This window comes from Hyposmocoma kahamanoa, unplaced genomic scaffold, assembly GCF_003589595.1.
Source record: "Hyposmocoma kahamanoa isolate Upper Pololo Valley unplaced genomic scaffold, ASM358959v1 175, whole genome shotgun sequence".
Classification (NCBI taxonomy): Eukaryota; Metazoa; Arthropoda; class Insecta; order Lepidoptera; family Cosmopterigidae; genus Hyposmocoma; species Hyposmocoma kahamanoa.
In genome coordinates, this window is record NW_020653685.1 from 13,320 (window position 1) to 34,379 (window position 21,060).

At 36.6% G+C, this 21,060-nt stretch overlaps 1 protein-coding gene across 1 annotated transcript in view; it reads left to right on the plus strand.

Moving 5' to 3' along the window:
- The window catches only part of LOC113225833, a gene marked incomplete at its 5' end in the record, with an annotated part of 43,119 nt that overhangs the window by 12,280 nt on the left and 9,779 nt on the right, over nucleotides 1-21,060 (plus strand). The window contains 8 exons of the mRNA XM_026458284.1: nucleotides 1,179-1,321; nucleotides 1,478-1,629; nucleotides 1,718-1,899; nucleotides 3,782-3,954; nucleotides 4,697-4,844; nucleotides 5,201-5,333; nucleotides 5,690-5,818; nucleotides 14,260-14,449. Of these exons, the coding sequence (XP_026314069.1) occupies nucleotides 1,179-1,321; nucleotides 1,478-1,629; nucleotides 1,718-1,899; nucleotides 3,782-3,954; nucleotides 4,697-4,844; nucleotides 5,201-5,333; nucleotides 5,690-5,818; nucleotides 14,260-14,449 (1,250 nt within the window). The remainder of the gene's footprint in view (nucleotides 1-1,178; nucleotides 1,322-1,477; nucleotides 1,630-1,717; nucleotides 1,900-3,781; nucleotides 3,955-4,696; nucleotides 4,845-5,200; nucleotides 5,334-5,689; nucleotides 5,819-14,259; nucleotides 14,450-21,060) is intronic.

The window sequence follows — 21,060 nt, forward strand, 5'->3', positions numbered from 1 at the left end:
GACTTGACACTGGAGATAATAAAAATAGGTTCTCACTACGACACTACTCAAAGTATATTCAGAGAAAAAAGCCTTGAATTGGAGAAATAGCAAAATCAACCATTAAAGTAATTGCTCCTAAATTAATGTTAGGCGCTATTTATGAAAATGAATCTTCATGCGTGAACAGCCACCCTTAGAGGTGGACGATTTTCTTCAAAATGAAATGGGACCACTATGGAAGTACCCCCTTTCCAACAAAAAAAGAATCATGAAAATCGGTTCACAAATACCGGAGTTATCGCGTAACATACATACAAAAAAAAGGGAAAAAAAAGAACATACAGACGAATTGAGAACCTCCTCCTTTTTTGAAGTCGGTTAATTGATTTTTTCTCCGCCAACTCGTTGAAGGTTAAATCGTGTAAAGTCGCTGCGATTGTGATGAATACTTTTTCATGCAGTTAATATTTCCACCGCGTAAAATAATAAAATAAATAAAACAAGCGTAACTACAGTCACAGACACCATCACCAAAAACATAACCGACATGTGTTTCGCCTCTCTACGACGCATCCTCGGGGGTTGTTGATTGTTCCACGCTAGGCCCAAGAATTAGAATTAGTAATGTCTTCAGAAATAACAAGTAACAGAAAAATATTGAATCTGAAATTAGATTTTGACAAAATCCTCTGAGTATCAAGAAATTCACCGTTAAGCGTTAAGCAAACTTTATTGCGGCGGTCTTTTTAATGTTCTAAAGTTATACCATTAAAAATAAAATTGTGACAATTTTTTTCCTGAAACAGGAAGTCTGATATTCGGACCTGACTTTTTTATGCATGAAGAACTCATTGAAATTGCTCTTCTGATGTAATCCGCTTAGGAGACTTTACGTGAAAAAGGTTAAATTAATTATAGCATTTTCAGTTTTAAACTGGAAAAAATTACCATTTTCTGAACGCCTTTTGCTTTTTGATGTCCGTAAAGCAGCAAACCGATATAAACGTATTATTTTAGGAAGTTTGAATGTTCAAAGAGTCTAATTTTAAGTCGAACACAGTTTGAGTGGTGGGTTAATTTACTTATTTCTGTATCATCAAACGGAAATTGAATTCCAGCATATTCTGGTGCATTTGTTTATTGTGTCATCTGTTTGGTGAACCTGACTTTTTAACATTTTAAACTTTAATCAAAAGGGCACTCTCCGAGTCCTCAGTCGGTACGCAGCTAGCTGTGCCTTCCGTCGGCGCCTCGATAGATGTGCTGTCTACTCGCAGCCAGCCGCGAGGTGCTGTGTCTCTTCGCATGCTTCTCATCATTTGCTCCTGATTTTGGATTCGTAAGTATATTCTCATACCGGAAGATTTCTAGATTTTTGTTTACCCTATGGTGTGCCTAATTTTACTCATAATTCTACTTTAATTTAAATATTTCCCATTTAAAAACCGTCCTTCGTAGGATGAACAAAACGTCTTTTTAAGAAATTTACTTACAGGTTACTCTATCTCTGTGAAAAAGGAGGTATGGCAGGGTACATTTATCCAGTAGAGAGAAGTTCAGTTGTACGACGGGGAAGCAGAGATTCTGATTGGTCGACAGACGCTGCCTGTATCAGGTGTTGTCTGACCCATTTACATCAAGCTGCAGGTAAGTTGGTGCTACTGACGTGCTAAAATCCGCGTCTTCTAGTTGTCAAAACTGCAAGATCCAAAATGAAATAATGTATATTTTCTAGGCGAGGATTTACCTCTAAGTCCATCAGAATCTCTCGAAGGAGCTCTTTTCAACAAATGGGAGAACCTGAACCGCGAGGCTAAGGCATCTATGGCTAGTACCCCGAACTACAGTCGAAGACAGCTCAAGTACTTGTGGCGGGTGGCTAGTGAGCTGGTTACGTGCAAGAGTTTGGTAGCTGTGGTAAGTGTTATCACATTATAATCGAAGTGCCCATTCAGGCCTTGGACCCACTAGGTTATTGGGTTGCTTGTGATCCCAAATTTGGTTGGCCTCTGATCTCACAAGATGGTAACTAGTCTCATCAAATTGGAAATACGATATTATGGATCGAATGTAGTCCGATTCCGGAGGTACTAACAGTTTTGTTATATTTAATATTAGTACCTAAATCACGTTTATTATCTGTGATTGAGCACAATTCTAGAATCTATTCTAAATTTATTTAGAATAGATTCTTGATTCTTAGAAGTCTTGCGACTCATTATTTTAACCGAAATACGTTACTTTCATCTACATGACAATAAAGGTACATGAACTTTTGAAAAGAATCTTATGTAATACACAATATAATAATAATAATAATGCACACACTCAACATAGCCCCGCACTAGGGAAACTCTGTGTCGCGGGTGCCATGGACACACATAGACAACCACAAATTACACCCAAACTCACGAGAGAAATAAATGTAGGCCATACACATATTTCTCCCGGCCTGGGAATCGAACCCAGGACCTATGCATGGTACATAGTAACAGGTGACGAAACATGGATTTATAGTTACGACCCCAAAACAAAACAGCGATCGAGCGTATGGGTCTTTCGAAATGAGCCGAAACCAACCAAAGTGATGCGCGTGCAAAGTGCCTCTAAGCGGATGATTGCTTCTTTTTTAAATAAAACCGTTCGGCCACGGAGCCAGTCAAACACAAAGCGTTCGTGATAAAGGGGGCGATAATAATATTTAGTTGTGGTTCAAATTGAATTGAAAATATCTTCTTTATCTGTAGTTCTTAGGTTTTACGATTTCTACACATTGTATATGAAACTATGTTTTCGGGTCCAAAATCGCGTATCATTAATTTTTCAAATAAACCAACTGTTTGGGGCACGTTACAGAAACAACTCGAGGCCTCTAGTGGCATACGTGACGACCACGAAGTTGAAATATGAGTAAAACAATGAAAGTAAAACAATAACTGTTAAAATTATGAACTTGAGTACCGCAGTTTGATCGCTTCATAATTCGATAGTAAATATTCATTTAATAAAATAATTACAATAAAGTGTGTTGACTATTTAAAGCTTTATTGGCTATATCTTTAAGTAGTCTGACTTTACAAAGAACTTGTAAGATTTGATCATTTGTTTGGTCGATTTTTCGCCACGCGGCCAAAACTCGGATATGGTCTACGCTGGGGCTTACTATTTTAGTCACCTGCAGTGTAGTCGAAATTGCCATTTAGATGGTCTATTTTTGCCGTACGGCGATAGTTAATCTTGTAAGCCCCGCATAATATTCGAGATTTTAGATTCTAAGAAATAGTTTAACAGAGTCTACCATACATTTTAATAAAAGTAGTGGAAAATAATTGCCTAAACCACTCAATGACACGTTTCAATGAAAAGCTACATTTGTATATCCAAGTTTTCCTCACTCGGTGGGCCGTCGGGAATTCTTGCGAGTTCGAAAAGTGGTACACAACTGTGGATTCAAGTTTTGCATTGCAACCGACTGTTTTCAAAGTTACTTTCGAGCAATTCATCTACAGTTTGCGGTGCTTTTTGTGGAATTTGTGTTTTACAGTAATATCATTTTCATATTATTTTTTAAGCTTCAAATTTACTCAGCATGTTTATTTAGTTCTTTTAGCTATGCTGTGGGATTTATAATATTTTTAGCATTCATATATTAGAGGCCAATTAAACCAGATAAAAGCGTAGATGCATAAAAAGAAATGCAATGGCTTCCACATTTTTTGTTTCTCTAAGTAGTGTAGTAGCATCAAGTATGAAGTCAACAGCAATATCATAAAATAATGTTCAACATCTTCTTGTTCAGGAAAACCACAGTAACTTCAAAGCAAACCTGATCCAGGTGACCTCCCTGAACCAAGAGGCAATAGAAGATCTCATCCACATATTGGCCATCATGCTGGATCAAGCGAGAGACGTGTATCTGAACAACTTTCAAGCCGTGCTGGGAGATTTTAATAGAGAATTGTCTACTTATAGGTGAGACTGTTTTGATGGTCATCTTTTACACATTAAAAACGGGTGATTTTAAAGAATCTATTAATGAAAAAGAAAAGAAAAAACCATCTTTTGGTTATTAGTCATATTATTATAAAGTATTTCAGATTTTTTACTTTTAATCTTCTTGCATATTTTATCAATAACACAAAAACTATGCAACATAGATTATGTGGTTTGGAATGTGTAAAGATAGTCATCTTAAAGGATACCTTACTAGACTAGTTGTTTCACATTCAGATTCAGAGTTCGATACAACATTTAGCCCATTTTTTTTTAAATTTCTTTCGTTTTCGATACATGCGAGAAGACAAATTGTACAACTATGTTTCTTGAAGTTGGTAACAGCAGCAATTTATGAGAAGAAGTCATGATATGTAGACGGATTCCAAAGTGATATGAGTTCCATTTTTAATGTCGGGTCTTGAAAATGGCGTTTAAAAACAATTTGATTATTTACAAGGAAAGTATACTTATAGTGACGGGACAAACAAGTCGTGCGCCTGATGGTAAGCTATACGCCTGTCCATAATGAGGGGTACCGTCAGCCTGAGACATAAGTTGACAAGTCACATGTATCTGTAATTTCACCAGCGTATTAGATATTTAAAATGACTGTAGTCCGTTCCTATTAGAAGTTAGCAGAAGTTTGGTTTTTGCTGACCTCGTAAGAATTGACTCTTGCGTATGGAATATGAAATTTTATGTTACGGATTCTGCACAGGTCAAAGAAATGGAACAAGCTAAAGGACTATTACGATGCATCGTCATCTTGCCTCATCGATGCAGTCCGCCGGGACCCTGACCTACGCAAGGAAGATCTGTTGGACGAGTTGAATATCATGAAATATATACTGCATTGGCTTCATAAGGTGAACTATATGATTTATCATTCAGAGTGTTTTTTGTGAATAGTGTTTTTAGATTTCGCAAAAGCCTTTGACTTTGTGTTTTTCTTTATACTTTAAACAAATTTTGAAATCTTTGCAAATAAGAAAAGCACTTAACTGGTTTTAAAGTTATCTTTCAAATAATATGTTGAGCATATGCAAAAGGAATTTAAAAGTAATCGTAACGATATAACCTTTTGTGTTCCGCAAGGCAGTCTCCTAAGGCCAACCCTTTTCATATTATAACATTAAAGCTTTTAATAGTAACGTGTACCTTCATGCCTGTATATACAACTACCTTAACGTATAACATTATAATTAAATTAATTTTCTTTAAGGGGGCGAAAGAAGACAAGAAGTACTTAGGTCCAGTGTTGAAGCCATACTTAGATGGTTTATTTGCTAGCTCGATGGAGAATGGCTGGTTTCTAGATGAGTTTGACGCCAAAAGGTGTGCGAATGAATTTGAAGGTAAGTTTGTAAAACAACTTCGTATGGGTTTAAAATTATAGATAAATAATTTAAACGTATATTTAAATATTAATAAAACATATATTAAAAACGTTTTCAACAAAGTTTAAGTAACGTTTTTGTTTTCGGAATCCGAGATACTGGAGGAAAATTTTATTCAATAGCTGGTATTACTCCCGAATAATATGTATTGAATCAGAAAATAAGCCTTTATCTCTGTGCCGTTTTGTGCGGCCCCATCCAGATTCATATCTTTGAGATCATCGTGAGTGTAAGATAGTTTTCGAAACCCACGTTTAATGCATGAATTAATAAAGTTTATTTTCATAATGTTACGCTAACGCTATTGTAAACAGGTCTAAAAGAATACTGCACGGGAGTTCATGACAACAGCATAGAGCCTTGCATGGGTCTGTTAGATGCTGCCAAGAAACTTGCCTGGGCCAAAGCATTGGTGGACTTCATTGACCGGTTTCGGCATATTGGTGAGTTTAGTGTAGTTGGTCTTGTTTAGCCAAGATTAAGGCTCTTTTTTATGTTCCAGCAAGTGTTTTGGAATAACGAAATCCAGGCGATAAGGCCACAATTTCTTCGTATTTGGATTTCTGTCATTTTCAAGGACGTTATTTTTAATAAAATGTACATTTTAAAACTTTTCCCTCTGAATAATGCAGGCAAGCACTAAATTTGCAACTAGAACATCAGATTTAATTCTGTACATAATCTAATCTGCGCGTACAATGTTCCAAGTATTACTCCCAATGGTCTTATTTGTTTTAAAATTAACGCGAGTTAGAATTTTAGATAAAGGTTTACTTCGTTATGTTGTTATGTTTTATTGGGTGATTTCCAGACAATGTCCTCTTTGGACTGAAGTATAAAATTATACAAATTATCAAAATTTCGAGAACAAAACGGAATTCTTAAAACTTCTTCATAAATAAAATCGATTGTTATGAGAAATCAAACCGGTAACGCATTAGGATTATATAGTTGGACGGACTATAACAACGTCACGTAGTACCTACACTGATTTCCAGCTATGGGGGTATCGACCATCCACTATCACAATGAAATTCGAATCACTACCAATCTCCATAGCTCACGGAACTTTCCACGGAATGAAATGTTTTTCCCTCGTCAGTGCGGACACTTTATTAAAACGAATATAGTGCATAGAATTCCAATGCAATGAATGTTCCGTCACTGCATAACCCGGATTGTCTCGGTGCTTCATACTACGTATGTGTTCTGTCAATCTGGTAGTTATATTACGGCCGGTCTCTCCTATGTAAATCTTGTCACAGGAGCAGGGAATGAAAGCGGAGTTCCCGGGATATTTATGATTCCCGACCCATGTGGCAAGAATTACATATGAGATATGGAGTTCCCAGGGTATGTAAGATTCCTACCCCCTGAGGCAACAATAAATTATAAATTTTTCGAGTGTCGAACAACGTTGTGTTTGTGACTGTAGTTGAGCTTGTGTTATTTATTTTGTTAAGCTTATACGGTGGGAGGTTGGTAAAATTCATTGAAAGAAAAAAAATTCAACACAAGCGCAGCTATTATACATAATTTCATTAAGAAAGAAGATGTCCATAATATTAATCTTAGAGCTAAGGTCAAACTCATGGTACCACGATTTCGTTTAACTAAGGTACATGACTCAAGCACAACCCCAAGTTTAAAACCTAGTTTAAAAACATTTTAATTGAAAAGTCCTATTACAAAATTGAAGACTACGTGTTAGATTAAGATGGAAAGACGACACTGCTCCAGAATCCACACAAATTTGATTCAAAGTGTATTTCCATAGCATTTAAGTTTATTTGAAAAGAGCAATCCCTAGAGTTTCTTGCTCGTTCTTCTCAGGGAGGTCAGCGTAGTGAACGAGCAGTAGCTTAAAAGTGACGTTTTCAAGTGTAAATTTATTTAATCTATGGAATAAATGACTATTTGACGTTGGCTTTGCTATAGTGCACGATGTAATTTTCACTGAGTTCGCGGAGTAGCAAATGAATGTAGTCCCAAAATGGAACAAAATGGACTAAGAACAATGTTTCGTTTGTCCGAAATCCATTAGTGGAGAAACAAAACCCGTGAATTATACAAGTGATGAAAAAGAAATGTCAAGAGCAGAACATTTAATTAAACGCACGGCTGACAGTAGCAGGAAAATGAGAATGACAGCGGCTGTCAGAGACATGTGGCTCTGCCTGCGAAATGGGGTTTTATAATTATCTAATGGATTTCGGATGGATGTTTGGAAATGTGATTGAGGTAAAATTTCTTGATGGTTGCATGTATTCATGAATACCTATATCACCGTACAAACCCTCATCTTAGGATTTTTATTATCGCTACCTTTTCACATTTACTTTTGTTTTATTTATGTACTGTATCTTAATTTTGATCATCTCTTAAAAATTGTAGTAATTTAATTTAATTTAGATTATTTGATTTCATTTAATCCTTTTTTACTGTGGATTTATTGTACAGAACCTAGTTTAAGTAAAACTGAGTTTAATCCAACTGTAATACACTTCACGGAATGGTGAACTGTACAGGCATTTTGTGCCTATCTTAGGCACCAGTTTCTCGCAAATAAGGGTTAATGTTAAACTCACTAAGCAGTAAGCGTTTACATAATTTACCTTGTATGTTGAGAGAAATAAGTAAATAAATATTAATTAATTAAGTAACACCGTCCATCCATATAGATGGATGAATTTATATAGATGGATGAATTTATATAGATAAATTGCAGCAATACCTCATAGAAATATTAATGGTAAAAGTCTTCAAAAAATTTTTAAAAAACAAAAACCCGGCCGCAAAAATATTTTGCTGGAAAGATAAAAAACTATTCCCCCTCACTATTTTGATTATTTTTTATCGAATGACACCTCATATGTCAAAATCCATCAATACGCATTGGGTAAAAATTTACATAAAAATATGATTAAAATTTAAAATGCCACTAATGCTCTGCCCACACAGAGGTGCACCCGGAACGCTTTCGTGGCCGCCTCTGTGTGGCCTGAGCTTAAGCTAAACAGCGTATTTCAAGAAGTTAACAAAGTCAACATTTGTAAGCCAACTTCTCGTCGAGGCCAATTCAATGTGCCCAAACACGATTGTGCTGCTGTAAGTAGCTGAGGAGTTGACCGGAATGCAGACTGTTCTGTTTACAGGTCCTGGGTACCGTATTATCGTAATGTCGTATTCTGCCGCCGTTACTTGAAAGGTCGCATGTGATATTTCTTCAAAAAAATTAGTTACATGTTCTACCGTGAATTAGCAAAAAAAGACGAATCTGCTACAATATTTTATTTCTTTTTACTCGCCGTGTATAACGAAAAAAAAGAAAAGAATCCCCTTTAAAGTCAAACTAATGCTTTACAACTCGTTAGCAGAATCGTATATTCAGTATGGTTTATGTAGCTACGGTCGTACCTTTAACTCATACTTAAATAAAATATATAACCTACAAGTTAATATTCTAAGACACATTGTATCAAATAAAATCCGACTTCAAATGAAGGATAATGATATTGGTCTTTTTAAACATTGTAGAATCTTACCTGTTTATACCCAATTTAAGTATATGTTTTTAAAATCTATGTTTTTTAACAACGATCTTAAACAAGTAATAAATCACCCCGTGTGTACGCGAGCGATGGCTGAGGACCGGTTGCTAACGAGTCGCGCGAATAATGTGTACGGCGAAAGAACATCTACCTTCCTTCTTCCCCGACTTATTAATAAGTTACCACTGGAACTACGAAATACCTTAACAACCATTAATATAAAACATAAACTTAAAGATTACTTGTACAAAACTTAAAAAAATGTGATGAACATTTAATATAATAAGATGAATGTATTTACCCAATCCTATTAATTTTAGTAACATATATGTATATTATAGATTATTTATACAAATTACTTAAATATTTACACTTAAATATAAACTTCTGCTAGCATGTTCAAATTTATATTGTGTAGATACAGGTCGCATTATGACAAACCTTAGTGGTTTAAAATGCGATTAGAAACATATTTGTGTATTTTGTCCTATATACAATAAATAAATTAAAAAGAAAAAAAAAACAACACACGGCGACTGTCAACAGCGATGCAAACTCGCGTTCGTGAAACGTTATTTATTATTGTTTATTATTACAGTATTTTGTTTTGCTTGGCTGTTGTAGTGGTAATAGGTAGATGTCATCATTAGACAAAACAATACAGAGTACTAAAAAAACCGATCTCAAAGTCCTTCATCCCCTAGTTTGCTACCTTAGAGGTGGAATATTTTCTTTAAATTTAAATGGGACCACATCCGAGATACCCTCTTTCCAACAAAACAAGAATCAGCGAAATCGGTTCACAAATTTTAGGAGTTATCGCGTTACATACAAAAAATACAACCGCATTAAGAACCTCCTCCGTTTTTTGAAGTCTGTTAAAAATAGAGCACGAAGTCAACTACGTTACAGAGAACACCACTTGCGCTCCCAAACAGTAATTCTTTAAAAGCTTTAGCGTCCCATCAATTTGTTGCCTCGTCTAGCGGATCACGATGTTCGGTAGGAGGTGTGTACGACGATAGAAGACGTAAACGTACGTTCGTATCGTGCACTAACTATTCAAGCATAAAAAGCTACACGTAGGAAATAAAACTTTTTTTCGAATCTAAGAGTTTACTTTACTTAAAAATCACAGTGATCAGCCATTGAATAGTATCACCGTGACTTTTTACAAAGTAACGACGTTCCAAAATCACATAGGTTGTTCTTCCGTTCCACTAAGTGTCTCCATCACTCACTGTTTTATTAACACAATCATGCGCCTTCTCCGTGTTCTAGAGACTGGCGACTGCGTTACTCATTGTAGAGTTCTCTTATATTTTGAATTCTATTATGAACGAAGAAATAATTAGATCAATGTGAATACCGTATAAATATTGTAAATACAAATACGATAATTGTACAAAATTGATCCAAAATATATAATTAAACTTAACGATTATTAGGCTTGCCAAAACCGTATATCGTGATGAAAGTGACAGGTGTAACAAAATCACGGTGATTTGTCATTGTGATTTTTTTGTAATTGGAACGATAGTCACGGTAATAGAAATGTAACGCTTTTCCCCATGTCTATTGCATCGATGCAAACGCGCTGCATCAATACAAAAGCGCGTTTGTATCGATGCAGTCGCGCGGTTGCATCGCGTTTGCATCGCTGCTGAAGGTAACCGTTCTCTGATGGGCGCAAGTAACCACTTATGCGATGTCACAGACAGACATACGGACAAAGGCTTCAAACCTTTTTGCTTCGGAGGTTAAAAACGAACAACACTACATAATATTAACATATCTACTGCTCGAATATCTCCCTTCAAAGGGATGCCTATAAATCTCAGGGCATAACTTAGGATTTATGTTCGAGATAAAAGTTTGCCTGGAACACTCGACGACGAAAATGGGTCGTATAAATTGGTTTCAGTATATGCTGTGGCACGACGTATAAGTAACTTGAGACACAGATGGTCAGAATCCTCAGCGATTATAGGATTATAGGAACAACTGGAGAAGTATGTTAAAAAGAGAAACAAAGCGGACGTAATGCAGAAATGCTTTTATTACCAAGTTTCATTATTTGGTGATTTAGTTAAACGTAATGTAAAATTTTACGACACGAATAAAGTCCGGCGCGCAAAAAGGATTAATCCATGAAATGAACAGTGAAAGTTGTTTTCGGAAAATCAATGTCAACTTATTAAAATGTTTTATGCAATCGTTGCATAATGCGGATTCTTAAAACCGAGTAGCGTGTTTAGGCCACGAGATATTGACGATTTTAAGGCCTAATTATGTAATGTTTGCGTAAATAAAACAACAAAACACACAACCAATATTTAATGTACATTTTATTAATAATCCATGGCACATAATAAAACTAAAACCAAATAAATGCTGTAAAATAAAAAAACCAAAGAGATAGAACAGAAGGGACCAAGTACAGCTTACATTTTAACCAATATTTTTTTATAAAGTTTTATGGCCCAGTTGTTAAGATCTTTAGGTCAATCTAACCAATCAGTAAGCAGTAGAGCGTTTGAGTACCTACTGTCATATTTGATATTTTAATTGCATTGACTTACAAATAAATGGACGACGGGTCTAATACAAAAACCGCGAAAAAAATGTCCCAAGTCAACCTATTTAAACGTAGTGACATGTAAAGGAATATGAAAAAGCTAAAACGTTAGATTTAAATTGTAATGTCATCGCAGTACTGTCTAATTTTGCTTGCCTCGCTGTCAGTCGAACAAACGAAGACTACAGCGTGAATGACGCTCTGTATACGATTTTAACGCCCTATAAGTTCGGACACTTTTTAGCGCGGACCCGACGTCCATATAATTGTAAGTCAATGTTTAATTGGCAAAATACGACGTTCTTTTCAGTTCAGTAGCGAGTACCATAGCCAAAATAAAATTGATCCAGAACTAAAAACACCGCATTTGTGATATGGTTTGTGAAATTATAATTAACTTAAAAAGATTAAAAACACAGGAGTAGAAACAAAAGTTTAAAGTACGTAATATTCGAAGCAACCAACCTGACTTCGTCCTTGTTACTTTAGAAGACTCTGTTGTTTAAAAGTGTACACTTCTCCGCGAACACTCAGATAAATAGAATTTTTAACAAGCTACGCTGTTTTATACGAGGCTAACTCGTTCGTTCGCTACGTATTTCACTGTTATTTTAAATAAAAAATTTGTTAGAGTCGTCTTAGGAAGCATAAACGTTGTTGGCGCGACGAGGAGTTAACATTTCAATTTCATAATATAGCATCAATTAACAAAGAAGAAAAAAGGCCCGTTTTATTTGGGGAATTATAGTCAAGTTAGCCTGCATGCAATCATGAATACTATTAACGTGCAAGTATGTTACGAACCTCGACTCTTAAAGCCCTCAGTCTTCGACTTCGGGCTTCTAATAGACTCTCGTTCGTAATCCTTATTTACGGCCCCTTAATACACAATGTACTATAACTAAACTGTCTTTTATAACAAGTTTCGAGACGAGGAAAGTTCCTGTGAAACGAATCTCGCAGACTCAAACAAAACTGATTTCTAACCACAAACGTGTCAGCTTTAAAGTTCCGCATTCGTTAGCGTGAGCTTAATGTAGCTGTAGATAGAAATGAAATTCCAACTAGAGATATTATTAAGTTTGTTATCGGGATACTGTTTGTACTGTACAGATGACGACGGCTGCTGGACGTTCAGTTGTATTTACATTTTTCGTATTTGTATAATATGCTTGTCTAATGCATCGAAAAATAATAGATATTGTACATTGGAAACGAAACAATTTTTTTCGGAAATAAATCGCGTATATTTGTTTATTCAAAGAAACCAACGATACGGGCCCTTTTCCAGGTCCCATGATCATGGTTGGCTGTCTCAGCTACTTGACTGGGCAGATGTAAATACTTTTTTATTGCTAATTGTCAATGTATTTTAATGGCTTCATAGTTTTCATCCAGTTACTTCAACTTTTGACAGGTGTCAACGTCAAATGTGGAAAATTAAAGGAAGAAGATATATATCCGAAAAATACTTATGTTTCTGAAAAATATGATTTTTCAAAATGGAAATTTTTCCATGACCCAACACTAAGTATGTGTCATAATTCGAATAACTACTTTCCTCACTTTTGTATTAAAATTTGTTGATAGATCACTGCGTTATAGATAACTCATTTATTACATGCTGAATAATAAGGGCGGTTGTAAAGTCTGTTCCAATTCAGTTTCAGTAAACAAAAATGTATGGTTAAAATTCTAAAGCAATCACTCAACAAATCGTATAAGTAAGACTTTCACGTTTATTTCGAAGATTTCGACTTGATATCTCATCACTTTTTCCAACAATATTTATTTTAATAGCATCATAAAATTGTATTTGAAAGAGGGTAGTCCAAAAGTGAGGTTATTATTCATCTATGACTTGTCTATGGTTGTATAGTGCTGTACGAAAAAAATATTCGGTTCATTCAATTGAAGTTTTTGTAATCGATTAGTAAATCGAATATTTCTATCGCAATTGAATGACTTAAAATGAAAATTTCGGAAATTTTAAATTTGCTTATAAATGCTATGTAGGGAAAACCGCTAGTATGACTCAACACATCGATTCATTCAATTAGTTAATCGATTTGTAGTTGGCATTACAATTACCATCACTAAACTGTCTATGGTCGGGTCAGTGAATTGTTTGTTTACATTTTGTTGGAAATGGATTGAAACGAAGTATAGCTTAGTACGAGAACGGTTGATTCTAAATGAAGAGAGTCGAAAGTTCGAATCCCTGCGCGACATGTACATAATATGACTTAAATTTGTAAGCAATTCCTCTCGCTGCATCATCATCAACCCATTTATATCTCACTGCTAAATACGGGTCTGCTATCAGGCGAGGGTTTAAACAATAATCCGCCATTTGCCGAGGTTCGTGAATCTTCTTCTTTATCACGGTATTTTCCTTTACCGAAAATTTCTAATTAAATTTCGCACATAGATTCCGAGAAATTCACAGGTGCGAGCCCGGATTCCAACCCACGGCCCCTGCTCGAGAGGCAGTAGACCAAACATTAGACTACCACGGCTTTTAGGGAGTGTCTCTGGCTAAACTTGAAATCCTGGCTAAAAGCAGGCGGTTGTTGTTTAATTAAGATTCCTCTCGCTTACGTTGAAGGAAAACCATCGTGATGTCGGAAACGGTTCAATACCCTTGCCACGACGTCTTAATCCTCTCGGATATTCGTGTCCAGCAGTGGGGCGTATAATGGTAGATGATGACAGTGATGTTACATTCTTGACAATCAATATTTTGCCATTGCAGACTTCCGACTGGTCTTTCCGACAGGCGATGGAATGGCTATATCTTTCCCGGCAAAGCTGCCTTCACGCCGAGAGCACAGTTCCGCGAGAATATTGACCTTGAGTAGAAGTGATAAAGCTGAAGCCAAATTAAGACTGGCCAGGCGATGTGTTTTGGGAGCATTTGCAACTGCACTCATGGGAGATAGATGGTGAGTTGTTTAATAAAACTTAAAAAAATAGTAATTTAACTGAAAAAAAAAAACTTGAAAGTAAATTTAATAAACTAATTCTGTATATATATATATATATATACTATGTTACTTATAAGGATCGGGATCATAAAAATACAGCATGTTTTTTTCACACTTGGTCGGTTCGATTTTTAAAAGCCTTTGAATGCAGTACTTACTTCAGAATAAAATAATGTCGCCATGAAACAACATAACCCATCTACAATATTGAAAGCATTTTCCCTCCATATCCCATTCCCCTATATATAAATATATCAGTAGTATACATAAAGAAAATGCGCAGAAGGATTTAAGAAGGCAAACATTTAAAAGGGACTTGAGTTTGCGTAATTTTAATATAAATAATTTTGGCGCCCAGTAAGGGACCCTCTTCATATCAACTTATCCATAGCATTATACCAATTTACTGACTATCAGACTTATGAAATTGACTTCACAATGTACAATGCCTATTGTACTAGAGAGATAAGCCCCATTGTGCCTAAAGGAATTAAGGTCACCGGGCAGCTAGGCCATTATTAACTCTTTCATACAGTTTGAGTAGCTGAGTACATGTAGTATTCATAGGGTTTAATGAACTTACAACTCGTGCAACGGATTCAAGTTCCTTTCACAACGTTGAACTATATATTTATTATTAACGTAAATTAACTACATTGTAGAACCAGTGATGCACGGTGTAATTTAATAAATTAACCAAATTAGTTTAATGTTTGTCAAACTAACCTAGAGCGATAGCTTGGTATGGACCAGGCAGCTGTTATGGCATTGCTAAAGAATTTTCAGATTGATAAGTTAGTAAGTTGAAAACTATATTTATTACAAGTCTTTGTTGTTGTTAGGTGCAGAGTATAAAGAAGCGTGTATGTACCTGTTATAATTGTTAACTTTACTCATAATAACCAAAACAAAAAAGTATATGGTAGTTTCCTACCCTGCTACAACTCGTACAGGTACTTGTTATACTGTTATTTTAGTCCTCCAGTGTCAAATTAACATGAAAAACATATTTATTCAGACAAAAATAAAGTGGTTTTAGCTCAAAGTAATAACCGGCCATATTACCTTATTTCGAAGTTGGCGCCCAACGTGGGGCTAAATAGCTTGTAAAGTTAGTTTAACAAAACTGTGCATTACAAACCGTGTAAATAAATTAATATGTATGCAACTGGGTGATTAATGACTAAGGAAAATTAAACTTTAGTCATTTCGGTTATTGGCGCCCAGCACAGAGTCCTAAATGAACATTGTTTTTGACAACAATGTCTTTTTGTTTATTTTTTTGTCTCTTTATGAATACAGGGATTTTACCTTATTTTAAAGTTTTCATATAAAGACGATTTAATTAACGTTTCATATGAGAAAAAAAAAACATTATATTATTTATAGTAAATTACGCATTAGCCGCTCACGCGATACATGCAGCCGTAGACGCATACCACACCTAGAGGTGCCGGTAATGATTTTATACCGATTTATAGGATATCGAAGTTATAACAGGTAAAAGAGCTAATATTAATTGCTATTTCGGTAACTACTCTAGCAAAACATAAAGTTTTTAATGCCTGGATCTGTCATTTAAAAAAATAAACAACTTCAAAAATACGTCACGACAATCGTGAGTGTTATTGTTTGGGCTGGTGATTTTGGTGTTTATTTATTGAAAACATACCGTAAGTAGCGTTTTTTAAGTTTACCCTGAATATAAATGTTTATAAACTATACTTTGAGGAGTAATTTAATGGTAAACGTTAGAACCACTCAAACGGAATATTAACATATTTATCCAAATACACCAAAAATTTCATTAGTGCTTTTTAAGTGCAGGATTTGCGGTGTATTACTGCATTTTATTTGAGATATTTTTGTTGGTAGTACGGAGGGTATTTATTTAGCAACGAAGAATAATAGTTTTTATTTATAAAAACTTGTATTTAAACTGAACGCTTTTCTAATTTGCGAAACCAAATAGCCGCCATTTTGCGGTAGGAAGAGCGCATCGCGTGAGCGGTTAGTAGATAAAAACTCACTCAAAATAAAGATTGACTAATGACCACCGAGGGTTCAGAACAGTTTGGATGTAGAGGGCGTTTTATTACTCATTATTGTTTTTATCATCATCGTCAACTTATTATACGTCTCATTGCTGGGTACGGATCTTTCTTAAGGACACGTTATAGAGAGTGCTGAGAACGTGCTCCTCTATGGGCAGCCACTGAAGCCTTCACTTGTATTTAGACAAATGATCGAACTTGCGTAATCCGCATATGTATCTAATGCACAGATTCTGTAAGCGTTGGAGTTTGCTTAAAAGATCCTCATCTTCGTAATGAACCGGAAGCAGCAAACACCATTCTACTAACCTCGGCGATATGAGGTGACCAAGATAGGGTGGAATCGAATAAGACGCCAAAGTTTTTGACCACACTGCTGAAAGACAAAGGGAAGGAGTTGAATAGGAGCGGGGGAATAGTTCTGTTATTAAGTTTGGCAATCTGTTGTGAGCCACCAATGACGATGGCCTGCGACTTGTTAGGATTGACCGTAAGGTCATAGGTCCGAATCCAATCGTGAATAAAGTTAAGTAGAGTAGAGAATTATTGCTATTAAAAATTCACTAATGTACGTGTCACGTACATGCAATCCAGTAATAAAATTTCAATATAAAATCAAAAGGTCGTAACTTGCAATAATAGTATTGAACTTTTAACGATATAGTGACTGGGTAAGGTTTAAATTATATTAACAATCCAGAATTTATTACATCTTTTTAAGTTAGAAACTGTGACCAATCATTATTAAGACTTCCTAGTGTATATCATTTGTTTGTGTTTTTTTTGTTAAGTTTTGGCTTGAATACAATCCTTTGAGCCATGTCTTCGTTTAATTATCGGGATCCTCAATAAATATTTTCCATTGTAGTTCTAGTATGCATTAAGTTTTCACTTTCTTTGAAATAACTTAGTTTTCTTGTTTGGGTACATAAGGTAGTCGGCGGGAGTCAATAATTTTATGTTTTCATTTTCACTTAAATCACACTATTGTGTCCTTAGAATAATAACGCATAGAATGATAGTTTCATATCAAACGAACTGTCACAAGTGAGGCAAAAATCAAATTCATGTAGGCTAGTTTTAGTAGTAGGTTAATTTTCGGTTTTAGTGAATATTTATATAAAAATACAAGTTGAAACGCGTTACTTCCTTGTGGAATGTGATGTTAGTATCTATTTTATGCTTGTGTGACGTATTTTCACACTCATTTACCGCACATTTCGTCATTTTTAGCTAAAATTCTTGATCTGTTCGCGGTGCAAGTTGACCTTGAGCACTGAAGGCCCGCCCGCTCGTGTAGGCCCTTTGGGAGCGCTTTAATTTGCCTCACTTAGCGTGTGCGGGCTAGGTTTCTATGCGTTATTATTCTAAGATTGTGTCTTTGAACAAAAACTTTGAATTCTTAATTAGTAAAATTTTCAGGATAAAATCTTTTGTAATTTGGTTTAAAATAAGGACTATAGTCATTGAGACTATAGTTCTAACTTTCTTCATCACTATTTCTTTCTTTGTATTTTCTTCATAATATACTTAAATTAAAATAATCTTTCAAATTCAAATTCAAATTCAAATTATTTATTTTTCTCAGATAACAGGATCCATTGGTGTTAGTAAAAATAAAGAAAACAAACTTATAGACTATTGTTAGTATGAAATTACAAATTATAAATTACTTAGAAACTAAAATGTCATGTACTTACGAGGCATCTCGTGCGGAATCATTGTCCGTACGAGATGCCTCAATACAGGCGCTCTGTGGTCGTTTGCAACAACTCTCAGAATGCTGTTGTCACTACCCCGGAGCCTACTAACCAAAGATGCTACCTTTCTCCGCAAGACCGCATTAAAGCAGCTTGTATGGGATAGAGCAAACATTGCAGAGGCACTGCAGTACCGGGGTAGTCCCAACATCATCCTGAACACGTTGTTGTACTGGACGCGAAGGGAATTCAGCGACCTTTGTGAACAGCTAAACCACAAGCCGCCCGTGTACAGACCCTGACAATACGCTTTAAAAAGCGTAATTTTTACTTGGTCCGTACAGCGGGCTGCGGGCCAGCATATTCCCGCGGACCGCCAAAGCCCTGCGTTCCCTCTCGACGTCGTCATCATCTTTAAGGTCGTCGGCAAGAATATGTCCAAGGTATTTAAAATGAGAGACCTGTTTTACCCTCATGCCATTTAGCGAAATCGCTGGAAATGACTCTGGACACCTACCGGCGGCCTTGAAGACCATGAACTCGCTTTTTTTAACATTATAAATTAGCCCGTGTGATGCGGCATATACCTCACAGACTGCCAACATCTCCCTAATAGACCTCGCAGTCGGGCCCAGCAGCACCATGTCGTCCGCATAGCTGATGTTGTTCACACAAACATCCCCCACACGACAGCCGACACGCATGCTACTGAGCTCGACTATCAGATCATTAACATACAGGTTAAAAAGCTTTGGAGACGATAATCCCCCCTGTCTCACGCCGCATTCCAACCTGTATGCCTGAGAGAAGCTGTTGGACCACCTAACTTGATTGGTCTGGTTGCTGTACCAATATTGGAATATTTTTAATAGTTCAGCTGGCATTCCCCTGTCCTCCATCTTCCTCCAAAGCACATCATAGGAAACGAGATCGAAGGCTTTGGAGAGGTCCAGAAAACACGCGAACACCGGTGTTTTACGTTCAGTGTAATATTGGACAGTATGCTTGAGAGCCAGAATCGCACTTTCGGTTGAGAGTCCAGGCCGAAACCCGAACTGTGCATCATGGAGATTGAGATATTTTTCTAGGCATGATTCAAGCAAACTATCCAATACTTTACGTATCGTGGTCGCAAGAGAAATTGGGCGATAGTTATTCAAGTCTGAAATGTCACCTGTCCTGTTCTTCACTATGGGCACCACCGTTGTTTTCATTAAATCATCTGGTAGATAGGAATGACTAATGCACATAGTGAAAAACATAGACAGGACCCTTGGCAAATGCAGTCATACTTTAAGTGCTCGATACTGAGCCCATCGTGTCCGGGAGATTTACCTCTGCTCATATTTTTAATGACAGCTTTTACCTCACTCGTTGTGTATCTTAGCAACGGCTCTTCCCCCTGCACGACAGGCCCAGCGTCAGTCGACCCAGCGGAATCTTTGTAAAAAACTGAACTCGTAATTTCAAAAACCGGAATTTTTATTCGCTGTTTCATTTTTGTTTTGGCGACAGCGGTTTCGATAGAAATCGAGGCTTAAGACACTTCCATAGTTTTTTTTCTTCCATGGATTCGACCCGTCCATCTCTGGATTGAAAAGCAAGCTTTATCCCACCGGGCTACTGTCGCACTCACGTTTGACGAAGCGAAAACATGTTTTCGAATACGAAAATAAACAGTTCTTTTATAGCTGAACGTTCTTCCAATTCGTACAGGATATCCGATCCGTATTGTGCGGACTGAATGTCGATGATTTAAACAAATTGCCCAACAATATAACAAAATGTTCGCCCACGCAAACAAAGTGATGCTCAGAAAATACTGATGGCCTCACAGAGAATTGCAAAGAGATAACAAAGCCATTTTTTTACTATGAAGCCTATTTATTGTGTTATCTATTTGTTGTTTGGTATTTCTGTTGCTTGATAATTAAGCAATGCTTCATTTTGTTAAAGTAACTTTAGGTCACAAATTTGTAATTATTTTCTTTGTTCATTCAATTGCGGTACACCGTACCAAAAGTCATTCAGATGTTTGTTTTTGCGACATCTCCGCTACACTACTGTGACACTACGGCCACAGATGACTTAATAATTTGCTACGGCAGTAATAACTAGAAGAAGAAGAACATACATTTATAATAATAATAATAAGTTTATTTCCACACAACTTAAACAATAATTAAACATTCTTATCTAAATAAAACGTTTGTTGTCTGTGAAGGCTGGAACTTAAACTAGGATACCATGTGCCCAACTGTGCTGCCACCTTGTCGTGGTGGGGGGCTTGCGTGCCCTTATGATCTCTAAGGCTATGCCGGATAGCGCTTCGCATACCGGACAGCCTTGAGGGGGAGGGGCCAGACTAAGAGCGGCACAACCTGCGGCGGATTCCACTCCCGGTACCAATCTGACTGGCAGAACAGACCGGGATGTAGACGTGTAACGGAGGGAAGCTGCCTGTGGGCGGTCTGTCGAGACCATTTGCGAGGAAGGAAAACCTCATTAAAAACCAAGGGTATACCGCACCTTAAGCGGTCTGGATGCGGACTAGGGCCAAGTAGGTCATGTGACCAAAAGGGTCTGGTCTGGGCTAGCGGCCGGCCGGAAGAACCACACCAGTGGCGAACCTCCGAAGTGGCGAAGTTCCGACCTAGGGGAACTCACCCCTCAAAAAAGAGGCTCTCCCTTCAACAGGAGCAGGGGACCTCACCCCTAAAAGGATAAATGAGTGGAAAGAAAGAAAATAAATTACCCCAGGAGAATCTCTCTCCGTGTCCGAGACACGGGCTGCCACGCGTATTCTGGGGGGGCG